At 39.6% G+C, this 17,388-nt stretch overlaps 1 protein-coding gene across 9 annotated transcripts in view; it reads right to left on the reverse strand.

Moving 5' to 3' along the window:
* The window catches only part of LOC105930942 (rho GTPase-activating protein 12), an 89,098-nt gene that overhangs the window by 42,049 nt on the left and 29,661 nt on the right, over positions 1–17,388 (reverse strand). Inside the window, exon 1 of one of the 9 annotated variants that reach the window (XM_036138620.1) lies at positions 15,242–15,354. The exons of the other annotated variants lie outside the window; for them this stretch is intronic. Coding sequence (XP_035994513.1) covers positions 15,242–15,265 — 24 coding nt within the window. The 5' untranslated portion in view covers positions 15,266–15,354. Of the gene's footprint in view, positions 1–15,241; positions 15,355–17,388 lie in introns of those variants that run through there. 9 annotated transcript variants of the gene reach the window in all.

A 17,388-nucleotide genomic window follows, 5' to 3' on the forward strand; every position in this document is an offset into this window, starting at 1 on the left:
ACAACAGTTACAAAAGAAAAACGTATTTCTGCTGATGTGTGGGACGAAAATGATTCACAAACTGCTCAGAGAAGCAGAACGAGACAAAGCAAAGCAGAAAAACTGAAGAAGATCAGAGAAACCTGGAAACTTGGGCTGTGAAAGTGACGGAAACCCAAAGCGGGTGATGCATTCGAAGCCCAGACGCAACAGTGGACCGCACTGATGAGTGGGCTGTGGAAAAAACAATGAGTCACGCTTTAAGCAAGAAAACAAGAAATCCATCTGCAAGGAACAAAAATAACGGCCAAACCCAAAAGCTAGGAGGTCACTGCGATTGAAGAAGGGTTGGACAAACATTACAACGCTAAAAGTGACGCCATCTTTGTTCTCTCTTTGCTCTTTTTGGCTGGAAACGGTTTACAAAGCGAAAGGAGTCAAGCTTTCTGCTTTCTGCTGGTACTTAGCTTTCTGCTAAAGTAAGGTCAGTTTATACAACAGCACCCTTAAAATAATCTTTTTTTTTTGGAAAACAAACTCAAACTGAACTTATAATTCCCGGAGGTTAACAAGCATCTTCAGGGAGAACAGTGCGGATTCATGAGGACGCCACGGCGCCGGCCAATCAGGGCTAAGTGGGTTACTGGACTGAGGCATGCTTTGAATAGGACCTGCTTACAGATGGACCCAGTTCAGACTGATTTATGGAGCCAGGAGCCAAAACCTTCTTCTATTTTAACTTTACAACAACAACAACAACAAAAACAGCTGATTGAGATGGAATCAGAAGGTAACTTAGGCATAAAAACTATTTTACATGTGCTCCGATTCGTCTTAAAAGTGATGACTAAAATAAATCAGCATTAAACTCATGACTATTGAGTGTTAAAGAGAATAAAAATGAAATAATTACAAAGGCATCTGAATCAGAAGGAGGCCCAGTTTTGTGAATGATTGCTAATACTGTAAATGAAGCTTATTTTAGAGGGGGAAATAAAACAAAGGATTAGTGCAACCATGCAAAAATGAAGCCGTGATACAAAGGTAGCTCAGTTTTTCTAAACAACTACGGCTTTAATCTGAGCCCGGCAAACACATTTAGAGGAAGTGAAAACTAGTAAATCTGAAACTGGGCACCAAACGGTGGATTGTGGTTCCAAATCTAGGATCATAAATCGCTGTATTGTTGTAGGTACAGTTAAGGCCTAAACTATTCATACCCCTAGCAGGCTTTAAATAAACCATGACGTGTTTTTTTTTTTTTGGGAGGAAATAACGCAGCTGATAGTAACACGATGCAGAAAAATCTGCTAAGGCACTTAAAAGGCAAAACAGAGCAGCAAGAAGTCCTTAGCTGCAAGGCTGCAGCTGAGCAGCAGAACGCAAAATGATGCAAAATGACACAAAGTGCACAAAGTCGATTTAGCTATGAGCCCAAATATCACCCGATTAGTTTGCAGCAGAGGAACAGGTTGGGAGCGAAGAGCTGCAAAAAAAAGACTAACACAACCAGCTTTACCTGTTTATGGAGACCTATAAAATATTTTTCTACCCTAAATGCTTTTTTTCACCATACCACCGTGCTGTTAACCCTCTGCACTTCCAACCAGAGCCTAACGACCACCATCTTTTATCCTGCCACAGCCGAAGCTTTTGATGAAAGCTTATTTGTCCGGTAGCTGACAGACAGTTTTTTCTTCAAAACAGAAACCGCAGTGAGCAGATTTTCAAGCAAAACTAAGTTAGATATTTAAGTTGACTCGTTAACAATTCACAAGCGCTCCTGTGGTTAGCTTTGTCAGTAAGCAGTGGTTATTATTACATGCCTAATTTATGTTATTTCCTTGCAGAATGATGTGGCAGTGTGTTGTAAAAAGGGCTGAAATCCTGAATATCACCGCTGAACACCTTTATCATCTCCTCTTCGTTCCACGTCCTCATTTCTTGCGCATCTCACCGCTCATTCTGCAGATCCACAATTTATTCACGTCAGGATCCTGTATTGACCTGTTTCTGCACACCTTAAAGAATGCGGTGGAGGGTTGAGACAGAAAAAAATAGCTCCCTCCCCTGCCACCTTTGCATATTTCTCTCCTCCAGCTACAGAGAAAAAGAGTATAATTCTTGGCTTCCTTGCAGCCACATGCCTCGACGGTGCACCTTTTCACGGGAGAAGAGGAAGAGAACAAATAGAGAAAACAGCCATGAAAAGAAAAATCCCTCTGGCTAAGAACGATCCTTCAGCCGGCCTGTAACATGCAGGGACTTCTGCTGGTTAAAGGACTCAATTTGAGAGAAATACGTAGAAAACCTAAAGATATTATGTAAACACAGGTAACAGGGTTTCTACACACTGCAAAAAGAGAACTAAAAATAAGTACAATTTTCTTGAAATGAGTCTATTTGCCCTTGATTTGAGCAGGTAAATAAGACTATTTGCCAATGGAATAAGATTTTTGCACTTAAAATAGGAACAACTCATGTCCATTATCTTATTTAAAGTATAGTATGTCTCATTATCTTATTTTAGGGGTATAAATACTCATTCCATTGGCAAATAATGTTATTTACCTGCTCAATTCAAGGGCAAATAGACTCATTTCAAGAAAATTGTACTTATTTTTAGTTCTCTTTTTGCAGTGCAGATATGGCTAATTATAACTTAAAGGTTATTAATAACCTTTTAATAATAGTACATTTCATTTAAAAGGACTTTGGATCATAAACTTACAGAGAGCATAATTTCCTAAATAAAAAAAGTGAGTTTTGAGTCGTGATTCGAACAGAGGGAGAGAATCAATATTACAGATGTCTGGTAGGAGGGAGCTCCGTGTTAGGGGAGCAGAACGACTAAATGCTCGTGTCCCCATGGTGCTGAGACGGCTGGGAGGCGCAGTGAGGTGGATGGAGGAGGATGACCTCAGGGAAGGGAGTGCAGAAATGGGTTTGGTGGAAATGTACAGCTGGCTGCCATCTCAACTATACCAATGGAAGTGGATGTTGACAAAAATAAAGACATAAAATGAAGCAAAGTGGCCCCATAACTGAGCCCTGATGTACGCCTCAGGTAGCGCCGACAACTGCTTTTGACAATTTACAGATTTATGTGAAGGAAAAGTCTGTAAGTTCGACTAGCTGTTGATTCCAATTCCTCTTTTCTTTTAAGGTTTTCTAGCTCATCTTCCAAAATGTTTCTCTTAAGTCAACACCCCATCTTTCCTGTCTCACTTCATCAAGACACATCCTATCTACAGAAGTCAGTGCTGCTTTTGTGAGGACCACTTTGCTTTATGTTTATATTGAGGGTTGTTATGTTGCTGGAAAACCATTGAGCTGTGAGTGATACTGATGAGGAGCAGCAAGTTTTGGCCCAGGATGTCTCAGCGTTGAGACTCCATTGTGCCAGAGACTCCAGGTTCGCCATGTCAGGTGTGACTTCTTTCCTTTTTCACAGCATGTATGCCGGGCTTCTATTTTCACACAAAGCCTGATTGATATTCTCATGTCAAAATACATTTTTGTGAGGTCAAGTCTGGCTTTTTTTTGTGTTTTTTTTTTCCTGTCAGTAGAGAAGCCCTCCTGGGTCTTCTTCCATGGAGCCCATTGAGCTCCAAATGCTACAGAGGCGTGGTCAACCTTAACCTTGGTTTAGCTTGACTGATTTCTGATGCCTTCTTTGGCTCTTTTTCAATCATCCGCAAAATCTGTCTGATAAATGTGGTGTTGCATTTCCTCTTGCCTATGAAGGTGGCTACACTTCTATGATCTTTAGTCTTTTCTATTGGCAGCTGTGGTAACAATAATACAAATTTGCTTGCATATTATTTTTTTAGCCTTCATCTATGGTCCTTTTGAGCTTTTCTGGCAGTCCTGACATTCACCTTCTCTGGTCAGCGCTAACTGAACTCACCAGTGGCATATCTGGCCTTCAAAGGCTTTATCTCAACGCTGTGCACCTCTTTTCAAATTTTTTTTGCCTAAAAATATAATTTTGGCACTTGTTAAACAGTGGTAGTGCTTTAGAAAAAATAAATATGGCTACAGTAATAGCCCAACACCTTGCAGTTCACTAATAGGGGCTTTCAGTGACGGTATTAGAGTCAGGAGAAGATGGTGAGAAGTTAATATTGTCATCAAGAGACAAGAGGGGATGCAACGCAACATGTGTGAGCTACAACAACAGGAAGATGAGCTGACAGAGCAGCCGAGCGCAGGATGGTCTAGACGACCCAGATTGGCATAAGATGACCGTTTTGAACGTAATGAGCAAAAAACGTCATTTTCTGTGGCAGCTGTTTCTTTTAGGACTTCATTATAATCGTATTTAATCATTTTTGCAGCTACTGAAGCACGCTTATGTAGACAAACACACTCTCCTAAACACTGTCCTGTATGACGACGAATCTAATAGTAGTGGCAGGCTCAGACTTATTATTGCCGTTTATTAACTAAATAATGAGACCGAATGAAGTGACTAAACAAATCTGCTGGATAACGATCGTTAGCGAGGTAGAGCAGAGAACAACTGCAAACATTCTTTTCTGCTAAAGTGGCTCAGCGTCAATCCAGTTCTTCATCCCTTCTTGCTTTATATTTGCTCTGATAATAGCAGAACCAATTGTTTACACCTTGAAGTAAGGTCACATTATCTCACATGAGCACCTGTGTAACAAGGATTGGTTTAAAACCCGAATCAACAATGAGAACGGACAGGTTCTGCTTTGGCATCAGGTCTGACAAACAAGGTTTTAGCAAATTTTGGAACAAAAAAACAAAACAAACATAAAAAACAAGCTCAAAAGCAACACAGAAGCACTGTTTTAATGAATGTCAATTAAAATAAAATAATACAAATCACAACCCCTTCCTGTCCATATAAGACAGAAATTAGTGTTTTCACTATCTGGTATATACATGCTTTTGTTCAAGCTAATCAATTTTAAATATTGTGTTTACTTGATCATGTTCTATTATATTTCACTGCGGTTAAAAAAATAAATATGTAGAAGAAAACCTTAAAACGGGCCAATTAGCCAACGAAACGCTTATAGGCGTCTGTAATAGTCGTTAAGGATTATTATCTATTAAGGAGTACCAACAAATCTGTGTGTATAATTTCCCCAGAGATTCAACATGAAATCATGTTGTGAACAGATTGAGTTGATTTTCAACAAAGCTAATCATAATACAGGTTATAAAAACCACAGGCAGAAAGTTGGGGGCAAAAATATTAGTTTAACAGAAAAGGTGGAGAAAAACGCACAGAAAGAGAAAACTGTATTGTACAGGTGTTGCTGGCTAATGTAGCCTGACTTTAAAATGACTCCAGGCAGTTTTCCATCTCATAGCCCCCACTCAGGGCGGGGTGGGTGGGCGGGTGGGTGGGTGAGGGGGTGAAGCAGAGTGGAGAGAAAAGCAGCCAGAGACAGAAACAGGCTATGATTGCCTCCAGTGACAAAGCAAAAACCTGCAAGGTCATTCTAAAAAAGGGAGCTATAGAGATAAAACAGGGAAGGAAAACTGAATTGTAATAATTCCTCATTACTTCTTCACTCCAGCAGGTTTCATGCTGAGAAGCGTAAGTCTGTCAGGGTTAGATTAAACGTGTGCACACCTTTTATCGCCGACCACACAGACGGACAACGCCGCAGATGTTTGCACACTATAAAGACTTCGCCTCTCCTTAAACCCTTTATTGATGCATTTGCTCAATTACATTGTGAAGCAGAGCAGCAAATTCGAACATCAGACGGGCTCCATTTAAATTATAACCTCAATCCCGTGGGAACGTCACTTAAGAGTCGGAGGCAGATAACACTAAGCATTTAGTGTTTTAACTTTGGATTCATAACGTTGACTTTCCTTGGAAGAAAAAGGAAGTTACCCAATCAGGTTAACGGTCTTTTTCCTGGTTTGAATTTGTATTTTCAGTCTTGAATGCAAATTGCAAAAGAGTGGTATCGCATCTCTGGTTTCTCAAACGTAAAGCTTGCAGGTGCAAAAAAAAAAAAAAAAAACCTGTTCAGGTCAAACCAGTTAAACAAGAACAAGAGGGATCGCTTTGTAAAACAACAGGACACGAAGGACCAATTCTAGACCCTAACCCAGGGGTGTCAAGCATACGGCCCGCGGGCCGGATCTGGCACGCCGAACAATTTAGTCCGGCCCTGTGGCTAAATGCATTAGCATTATAAAAAAAAATAAAAAAAATATTTTTTTTTTATTTTTTTTTTTTTCAGTGTCCTGTCTGGCAATGTGGCAATAAGATGCCACAAAGAGCTCATCAGATTTCATTTTCACAAGTGGACAAGATAAAAGGAAGAGAATGATAAAACAATTATTGAAAAAAAACATGTATTTTGTTTAATTGAAAATATGCAGTTCCTATATTGTCCACGGGGGGCGCTGTGTTTTAATTAGCAGATTAAGCTTCAGGTGTGGAAAGATTTAAATCATTTCTTAATTTCTATCTGTTTGATGTATTTTGTCATGCATGACAGTGTTTTTAAGTTCCAAAAAATGTGAATAAATGTTTTTCAACATTGTATAATCACTGTGATCAGTTCTTATGCATAATGCACTTAAGTAAATGTTTAACTGAGTACAAGTATTGTTGAAATTGCACAGACTTTTCTTAAAAACGCTGAGGTTATTCATAATATATTGTGTAAAAGTGAAATTAATTTAATATAAAAATCAACAACAAGTCCACATTTATTAGTTCTATTTAATCTTGCAATGAGTTAACTCGTGTGGCCCTCTTGAGATCAGATTAAGCTGAATGCGGCCCCTCAACCAAAATGAGTTTGACACCCCTGCTAACCCCACAGAGAATACAGGGAAACAAAGAGGGGCCAAAAGGAGAGGGGACATCTCCAGAAATAATCTGCTAATCTAATCCAAAAGAGAGTCATCTCCAGGTCCTGTCTCTAAACAGGAAGTACAGGAGCTTTCATGCTGCGGCGGAGAAAGCTGTCAGTCTGCATCCGTGTTCCCGCCGTGACTCAGCAGGTCTCCCCGTTCGCGCTGTAATGTCCGTTCTTTTAATCTTTTGTCAAGTCAACTCAATCACCGCCTCCCATAGGAGGGGGATTTTCTGTACAGATCACTGGGAAATGTGCAAACTCAGGCAGACACGTCGGGAGCCGGCAGACACTCAAGGTTGTGCAGCCGCCGTCAGCCTGACAGGTAAACACAAGAGCTTTGGAGAAGAGACTCTACGCATGACGGACCAACTTATCCTGCTAACGGTATCGACTATGTGACAGATTCTTCTAAGGCTGCTTTACATTCAGCCAGGCACCATGTTGGAGGTGTTTTGACAGCTGGTTCAGGAGCCTTCAGTCTATGTTTTTAATTCAAAGAGTGTAAATCTGTTTGTTTTTTTTAAAGGAAATATGATGTTGATATAAGTGCTATTCCCATGAGAACACAGGGGTTGGTGTGACTGTAAGAAGAATATATAAAGTTAAACTGAGAAGCCCAACAACTGTAAGAATAAGACCAACTAAACCAGAACAACAGTACCATCAAAAATAGGGATTTATAAATGGAAATAATGTGTTTGTAACTTAAAAATCCGGCTGACTGCCGTGCTAAATGGTTTTCCTGTCTGGTTGCTGGCTTTGTTCTAATGCGGACCAGGAGAGCGAGCTCTTTTTAGGAAATTTCTGGGTTTATTAACTTATAATGGGTTGTGGAAAAACTGACATTTAGTGGCAGGATGCTGTTACTACACAGTTAAAAAGAAAATCAACATTGGCTACAGGAGGCACAGTTTTATCCACGTTATACTATTTAAAATGATATATGCCTCTACTTCATGACATGATATGCCTCATTTGGCTCGAGGGCCGGATAAATTATCTTGACGGGCTGGATTCGGCCCACGGGCCTCGAGTTTGACACATGTGCTGTAGGTGATTAAAAGCCTTTGGTTAGGTTGGCCTTGCCTGTCCGACATACTGCAACACAAACACTTCATTACAAATCCATAATTATGGATTTGTAATGAAGTGTTGGGGGGTGCGTTTGGTCAATTTTTCCAAATATGGTTGTAGCCAATCAGAGTGAACTTGGTAAAGCTGCATATCATTACCGCACCAAACCCTTTTACTGAGGAGTGAAATTTGGCCTGAAAAATAACAATGTGATAATTTTCATATGTAGCAATCTAAACTACATGAACTGGTTTATACAGTGATGTTTAGGCACCTTTAAAAGAAACACCAGGGGTTTGATTTTGTGTCAAAAGATGAATCTGCCAGCTATTACTACATAGTGCAAAGCTGCCAACATAACGCCTGTGAATCCCTGCTTTGGCATGTCTGAGTTAAGTCAACCAGAAACTCCAAATATGGAGGTCTTGAGGCGCGAGGAAAGGCGGGAACCCTTTTAACTCAAGTGTTGTACATCTCACCAAAAATGCTGCAATGAAACGTCACGCACAGGGAGGTCTGTGTAACCTGAAATAAAAGGAGTCGCCCGTTATTTTAGCAACTCTCGTAGCTCCTGCTGGGTGGGTCAATATCTGGTTTCTGTAACCTTTTATGGCAGGACACATTAATCTGATCTGGCTAAGCTTTCATTTCTCCAGGAGGCTTAAGCTAGGAGGATCGGGTCTTCGATCCACAAACACTTCAGTTTGCTGCCGTGTATAAACTGGTTTTCTCCACCCTGTGACCGGCGATCGCTGTGGTTTTATGAACAATTAACAACAAGCCAAGACAGCGAATCGCTGCTCTTAGAAGGTGGGTTAAAAACAGTCACCTGCTGACGATGCAGCGACCTTCTGACACACAAGCGTTATAACTTTAAGCTTTTAGCAGATAGTAGGTCTTTGTGAAAGAACAGATCTGATCGAATTGTCCTGATTTAAGCTTTAAATGCTGAAAAGTACACAACAGAGACAGCTTCTTTACTTCCTGCCCCAGGGGACAGCAACTTTTTCAACTCAAAGAGCAGCAAAAAAAAAAAAAAATGTTCACATGTATTAAATGTTTTATTGTGAAAACCAACATTTATTTCATTGTCCCAATAAATGAATCATCTAACTTTTATAAAAGGTAAAAAGAAGCTATTTTTGTAGAATGGGGCAAGTGATGCCTTTAAATAGATATGGAAAATAAAGTAGTACACTTAAAAATAGAAAGCAAATAATTTGAAGCTAAAAAACATTAAATTATTTCAAAAAACCATGAACTGTTGTACCCCTTTGTTTTAGATGTTCTATGCAGATACAGAAGAACCTCTAAAACCACCATTTCTTGCTGCTTTTATAATTAAAAACATTTCTTATTTGGCTTTGTTAGAGCCACAGACAGGACCCATCCTTTCTATATTTTAGAAGCTACACTTCCTGCTCCCAGAATGCCCAAAAGCAGTTTTTAATAAAATCAGAAATTAACAGTAGGTAAGGTTGAAGAAGGTTTGACGTTCACCTAAAGTCAGGTTTTAAAGACAGCTAAAGTTTAACACATTCCAGGTGTGTAAATTACAACTTAAATCTGCTTTCCAGGCACACAGGAGGTGGGTTCCCTCAGGACAATCGTTCCACATGTACCGGCACGATCGAGTTAGAGCGTGCAGCTTCACGGTTTAATGGTATCTACACAAAACGTTCAAAATGCAAAAAGTGAACGGTTTGCTTCTATTTGAAGCATGAAAACAAATAATTATCCCTAATGCGGCAATAACAATCTAACATATTGATTATTCCAATTATATTGTTATTTTTAAACCTTTATTTATTTACTATCTAATGTTCCTGCATACATTTAGGCAAAATATAGAACATTGGTAGTTTTCTGCCTTTTGCATCATATATTACTTTAACCTTAATAATACTATAAAGAATACAACTAGTAACGCTATGCTTTCAGTTTTTCAGCCTTGGTAATTAAAGTTTAATAAGCATATGTTTACTGCTCAACTGCTTAAGATGATTTTGACATGTCAGCGAAAAACTGTTGTTCTAAAAGATCTAGAAGGTTGCATAATCTCATTCCAAGGGCCCTGGGCTAAACTTTGGACACACTGTACACAGAAGGCATATTTGGTTGTTTTAAAATGTTTTTTGGTGGCGAAAAACACAAAGTAACGGTGTGGAAATTAACGTAGCACCACCATTAACTCTTAAGCTAACACCCCTTTAAAACCACAGTTGGCAAGCTAAACGCTGCGAGCGTTTTCAAAGAAACAGTGACCAATAAACCACTCTATGCTTCATTTGCTTCCCTGGACCAGGGTTCTGCAGCCTTTACAATCCAAAAAGCCAGTTTTGACCCCAGTCCACCTTAGCGAAACACGTTCTTCTGGAAAATAAAACAACTTGACAAATATCTACTATAAGAACCATTTCTATGTTTTAGTATAAAGAAAAACACTTCTGCAAAAACAAGATGGATATTTCTTGTATAGAATTTTGATAATAGTGAAACATTATGGGGAAAATAGCACATAGTTCCAATATAATGACAAGAGAAATAGACCTAATAAGCACTACTGGTACCTCTGCTGTAATTCTGAAAATTCAATGAAACTATTCCATGAAAAATTTGTGCCAAAACTTGTAGGCTCTTCATAACTTTAGTCAAAGTTATCAAGAGCCACAATGGAACTCTGCTCCTGACCAACAAAATGGAAAACAGCTGACTCTGAAACTGTATAGCCTTCTTTTAATAGCACAAATGTGTGAGACATTTTTTATGTTTTGGAGCTGTAAATATATACCTATTTACAGATCCCTACAGGAAAAAAACACGTTGTAGGTTTTAATAAAACACTGCATGTTTATTGTTGAGCAGGCATTCTTAGACAACAGAGAATTTAAATTTTTGTGGCCCAGCAGCACCTTTAACTCGCCATTTTCTGCACACGCGTCAAGACGTTTAGCCAGCTGACAGGCAGTGTGCAGCAACATGTAGGGGAGGGGCTACACTGCATGTTTCAATGCTCCATACAGCTAAACACTTCCTCTGGCATCACATTGAGAGAACTTTATACCGCTGCAACAGCACAATAGAAACTCTTCTGTTTAAAAGCCTTAACTTTGTATAGTCTTAATAAACATTCATATCTTAATAAACTGGCCCTTACCTAGCAGGTATACATGTATATAGGATGTTTTGGATGACAAAGCCAAAAAGGAGAAATATTTAAAAAAAAGAAATAAGGCAACAAAAAAAAGTGATGAGTAAAAGTTTTGAAAACCTGGACGCCTCAAAATTTCACCAATTGTTCTGCCTCTTGATTTTGCAGACCCAGCTACAACATAAACTGAATCATACAGGACTAATTCAATGTTCAGAAACATTTCTGAACAGTTCATTTTTGTATTTAATGTCTTTAAATTTATTCAAAGGCTCAAGAGCAATCTTGTTAATTTAATAGACTTCTAGAGTCACGGAAATAGATACCTTTAAGGAGGAATATTCACTCAGTCACATCAAAAGCAGCGTCCAGTAAATGATTATCAGATTTTTCAACGACACAAAGAACAAAGTGCACCAGGACAATCACTTCTACTGCTAAGCAGGAAACTGTAGTGTGTGCCGTGTCAGCGAGAGAAGCAAGAGTACACACGGGCTGGGCAGGAAGCAAACCTTTATTTACATTGGGAGATTATAAAGCATGGCGCAATGGTTGAACGTTAATTGCTTAGTGGCTGCACTGATATACGGGTTTGTTAGGAGGGAACTGATCTCACCGCTCGGCACAAACCAGTCCAGGAACTGATGATAATGACATGGTGAGACTGAACGCTGGATCCAGGATTATAGTTTCCTCACCTTTACATGAAGATATTTTGAATGTAGGTTTACCGTCAAAGACTGCATAACTTTTTCTCAGTGGTAATGGCGTGCCTTTTTTTTTTTTAAAGGGAAAAAAAGAGGGAAAAAAGAGAGAAAAAAGAAAAAAAGGAAAGAAAAAAAAGGGGAAAAAAAGAGAAAAAAAGGAAGAAAAAAAGTTTCGGATAGCTAACTTATATGACAAAAATACTACAGGTACATCTCCGTATATCAGAATCTAGGCTCTGATGAGACTCATTTGTCAGATTAAAAGAAACTTTAGCAAATAAACTTTAAGCAGGTATTAAACATACTTTTCTGTATTAAAATGTTGTTTTTATTGGTCTGATGTGATATTCTAATAATAAATGTAATCTTTGCATTCACTGTAAGCAGTAAATCCTCATAATTAACGGAAATAAAGGCTTGAAAACATCAGTCTGTGTCATTAATCCACATAATGTGTTTCACTAAGTGAATTGAGTTTAAAGCTGCTCAACATATCAAATTTAAGTATATTGACAACCCAATATCCGTGTGTGCAACATTCATATATCAAAGGACTGTTTGTAGCACAGTAATTATGGGCTAATATAGTGTTACGAACTAGCATTATCCACTATTTTAATGCTTAAATGCTAAATGATACTAACCATAATGCTAAAGGTTACAGAGAGATGGAAGCACAGATAGGAGGAGAGAAACGAATAAAATAAGCATAAAATGCAACTGATATCATCAACACAATATTTACTGATAGTATCGCCATAGAGAGGTTTTCTAATATCATGCCATCCAGAGTTAAATGAATATTTCAATAATATTCTAATTTATTGAGATGCACCTGTAAATAAACAAGCAAATGATATGAAATCACCTGCAATAGATCCTAAAACGTCGCTTTGGCTCGCTTTTATTGACAGTAGACTGACAGGAAGGGGGTGGAAGAAGGGGAGAGACATGCGGAAAAGGAGCGCGGGTTGGACTCAAACCCGGGTCAACCGCGTCAAGGACTAAAGGCCTCCAAACATGGGTTGCGCTACTCGCTACGCCACGAGCACGCCCATTAACCAGTAACATTTAATAATTATTCAATAGTGGGCATGAGGTGCTTTTCCACATTTTCATTCATGATACACCAAACCCACCAGGAGTGTTGCCAAGAAACTAAGTCCTACTGTCTTGGCCAGAGCGCACCGTTCCAGTAAAGGTTTCCCTGCTGTTTAGCCAACTCCATATGCTCACATTTCATGGTAAATGGTAAATGGACTGAACTTATAAAGCGCTTTTCCAGTCCCACTGACCATTCAAAGCGCTGTACACTAGAGCCACATTCACCCAATCGCACTCACTAACCGTATTCATACACCAATACGCAGGTCGGTGGGACACTGGGGCTTAACCTTCCGATTGCAGGACGACTACTCAACCAAGTGCTGTAAATTTAAACCAAGTGCTGCAAAGTGTGCTGTGTGTTTCTGCTCTGAAAAGACCTATCGCCACGTGGAAAAGGCAACCAAAGAGAACAAGGGCCTTCCTTCCTCTAGTTGACGCACTGCTGTGAGTGGAAAGGCAGAGAGCTAAGGAAAAACGAGTGCATCCAATCGATCAGCGTCAACAAGGGGACTCCTACCACCTTCTGGCAGACAGACATGATTTTAGGGATACTTTCAGAAGTGAACTTTGACACATTTTGCTGTTTTCCCGTTTATTCCCTGCCAAACACCAGCACACGCGTCTGAAATCAGAACTTCGATCTAATTTAGGCATCGCGTAGCATAAATACATGCATTGTATGTGTGTATTACGCTTTTAGTGTACATTTGTTGACTGATTAAAATGAAAAGCTAAGCTAAGCTAAGCGAAGGACGCGCGTATGCTGCTTTGCTGCGCTTACGCACCACTGCCAGGGTATTTCCTCCTTTAAAATCATTGGACAGAAACGCCTTTTCTTCTGGCTCCAAAACAATAGCTTGGTAGGGTCATATCATCTAATAGTTATTTTGGAGCCTAGTGACACCTTAGATAACACTCCATGCTTCGGTTGAGCTTTAAAGATGTTTTCCCTTTGTTGTTGTCCTCCTCACTTTGTCTGGTGTCAAAATAAGCTGTGGTCCTCACCCAACCTAGAGGCCAGAGCTAGAAAGAAACCGATAACCGTGTCACATTATATTCATACCCCAGTGAAACGTTATTACCATTTAGAAGTTCCTAGAACTCTGATAAACTTAAACAAAAAGAAAGCATTCATTTGAAAAAGAATTTGATCGGGGTACCAACAATTGTGGCAGAGAAAATGTTCTTAAAATTTATATTTTAAGAAAATATTTTTCCCCCAACTAAAGCAAGATGCTCAAATTTAAGATTGGATGAGAATTATTATTATTATTATTATTATTATTAGTAGTAGTAGTAGTAGTAGTAGTATTATGTTCCTACAAACAAGATTTATTTATTAATGGTTTTGTAAATATGTTTTTTCTACATATCTATACCAGGAGTCCTGCCACAATTGTGTGCTTCTGTATGTATGCCAGAGCTAACAGTAATAGAGGATCTTTGATGGCTTTTTTTCCTCATAATACTGTGTCATCTACAGTATTATTTTTGAGATTTAAAACAGATTGCTTTAGTTTAATTTGTTTGGAAACCAGAGACACCTTTAATTATGACCAGGACTGACGCTGCTAAGAAGAGCTGATGTTACCACTTACACTAGAATAAAAAGCTCACAAGAACTTCACCCATAGCTCATAAATGTTTTTTTTGTTTTTTTCAAATATTTCATGTGAATGAACTGCAGGGTTTATTGAAAATCTAAAATGAATACCACAGAATAATCTGACCTCACTGAAAGTCATTTGTCATCATCGGCGCTGCCCAAAGCCCGTCTCACCAGGCAGCTGTCCAAATAAGTGTTACGTAGCTGCCTGGTTATGTAATCCATCGAGGCAAATGCTGAGTGCATCCTCTTGGCTGACCTGCCTCCTCCCACATCCCGGTTCAAACATTTCAGGACAACTCCAAACTTTCATTCTGGCCCTTTGGGCTTCTGATATAAAGATTTTATCGGTGTTTTAGATGAACGGATGAACACAACGGTGCAAAAGCTTAAGAATCATAGGAGAAAGGTCAGCAATATCTAAGGCAACGTAGTTCCTAAAACTTAGAGGGTTTCTGATGATGAGTTCAGGGATAATCATTATGTACTGCATTGATCTTTGATACCATTCATGCAAGCAGAGTGCAACATCCTCAATGAAAATAAAATAAGCACATTATCAGAATCACTGAGCGCCAGCTGGCATGTGTTCTACAAACCTGCATGAACTAAATATCACACAACATAGTGAAGGTTGCGCTGACTTTGCAGAAGACATTACCGTGCAAAAGGCAGATAAACCAGCAGGTCTTTCTATGGTTTTGGTCTGTCCCGGCACTGACTAAATGTAGGGATGAAGAAGGTGCCTTACCGTCTCATTCTCCTCTGGGTACATACTGTCCGATAGCAGAGTTACAGCTGTGGAGAAATAATAAGCTTTGCAGCCAGCAGCACTGACGGAGGATGCTGATGATGCAGAGAAACACAGCAGTTCCTGCCTATTCACCAACCCTCTCTCTCTCCCTCTCTCTCTCTCCCCCCTTCTCTCTAACTGTGTCTCTGACCGACTTGTCCCCGTGGCAAACCAGATGATCCCACAATGAGAACCCCCTCCTATACACCGACTCTAATTCACTGGTTCTTACATAAATAGAGAGGCAGAGAGGGAAATCAGTAGTGCCCCGCAGCAACAAACATAGCTTGACCTGTCCTTTCATAATGCCATAATACTGCCCCACCGCACATGTGGCAGCGGACATAATAGCCAACATGTGCACACACACACACACACATTGCTGTCTCCACATAGAGAGAAAGACTACCTGGGTAGAGATCTGTGTCTGTTCCTCCAATCGCTGGAAATAGTACCATTTATACTCGACCGTTCCCTGATTATCAGTATACTGGATAGATTCCGCCTAACTTTAAATAGTTTCTGTCCCAACAAAGTGCACACGCTCCTTTTTTCATCGTTCCAAGTTGTGGCCTGGTCCAAGGAAACTGCATCGTACAGAAAAAGCTGTCCTAAAAGTATTGAGTGTACTAAAATCAGCTGATGGACAAGACAGAACAGCGGCACCTTTTTACAGTAACTTTTGTTTTGGATACACAGGGTTATTGCCTAAGAACCTCTTGTGCTTGTTTATGAGGCAGGCTAAGGAAATACTAGCATTTCCAAAGCTCACGCTCTCCTTTTTTAACTTAAATATCCATGGATGAAACCCAAGTTTTGTAATAAAAAAATAAAATCAAAACCTAAAACTGAATAATGGGGGCTAGTACTATCTCTAACCTAGTTTCTTAAATACTTTTTGTACTGGGTGTCTTGTACAGAGCCTCGTTGCTGTCCTCTTAACCAACTTTTATTTTTAGCCTGTACTTTCTTTGAGGAGACTTATTTGAAAGGCTTTCCTGACATTAGGACACTTCTTTAAGTAATGACATCAGAACAAAAAAGCAAAGATCCAATGGTTTTTACACAACATTGATGCTCAAAAAATGCAGCCCCCTACAAAGTTTAAAACTACTTGACCATCTATCTCAAAACAGTGACATATGCCACTGTAACGATTTAGTCAAACACAGGTAATGCCCATTTGGCCCAGAGACTTCAAATGAATACAAAGCAATGAAATATTGGGTTATCCAGCTGACAGTAAGTACTGTAGCTCCAACTGCTGAGAAAGGTAATGCCAAAAGCATCAGAGTGGCACAGTTTGTTGTATGTGGGACTGTAAACCCTCAAACCTGTTTGATGACCACGATCCACCTCCAAAAGCACCAACAAATGTGTACTTAAGGATCAATACTGGACCACTGAGCCATGGAATAAGGTGGCTTGGTCTGGCATGTGCATCTCTTACCTGAGGAACCCACGGCATCAGGGTGTGCTATATAGACACGGCACACTGATGCAGTCAGTGTAATGCTTTGGGTGATATTCTGCTGGGAAATAGGGCTGTACAATATTAAAACCCATGAGCTGGCAAAATTACTTGTAAATATTATAATAAATCACCATTGTCCCTCGTCCAGCCCTCTGTGACCTTTGATATCTGGGACAGTATAATCAGTGCCCGCTGTGAGAATCTACTGCAGTGAGACTTACTGAATACATTATTGGCGTGCTGTGACCTCATGACACTTGGAAGATATTATAATTACCACATTCCAAAGAGTCTTTTGTAACATTAATAATACACACAGCAATACTTAGATAAAGATATATTTTGCATAATTTTGTAGCCCTATGGATAATCCTTAGCTCCTACCATCTATGTAAACGCAATTTTGCCACCTACCAAAGCACTGTTAGTGACTGTTATTAGGCAACGCTTTGCCACAAGGCCAAAAGGTTTCACAAATGGTTTGAAACGCACAACAAGTTAAGGTATTTACGTGGCCTCCAAATTCCCCAAATCTCAATCTAATCAAGCATGTGCTGGACAAACGAGCCCAATCCATAAAGGCCACCACCTCAGACAGGATAAAGAAACCGCTGCTAACTGGCCAGGGTCT

Source organism: Fundulus heteroclitus, chromosome 6, assembly GCF_011125445.2.
Source record: "Fundulus heteroclitus isolate FHET01 chromosome 6, MU-UCD_Fhet_4.1, whole genome shotgun sequence".
NCBI classification, from domain to species: domain Eukaryota; kingdom Metazoa; phylum Chordata; class Actinopteri; order Cyprinodontiformes; family Fundulidae; genus Fundulus; species Fundulus heteroclitus.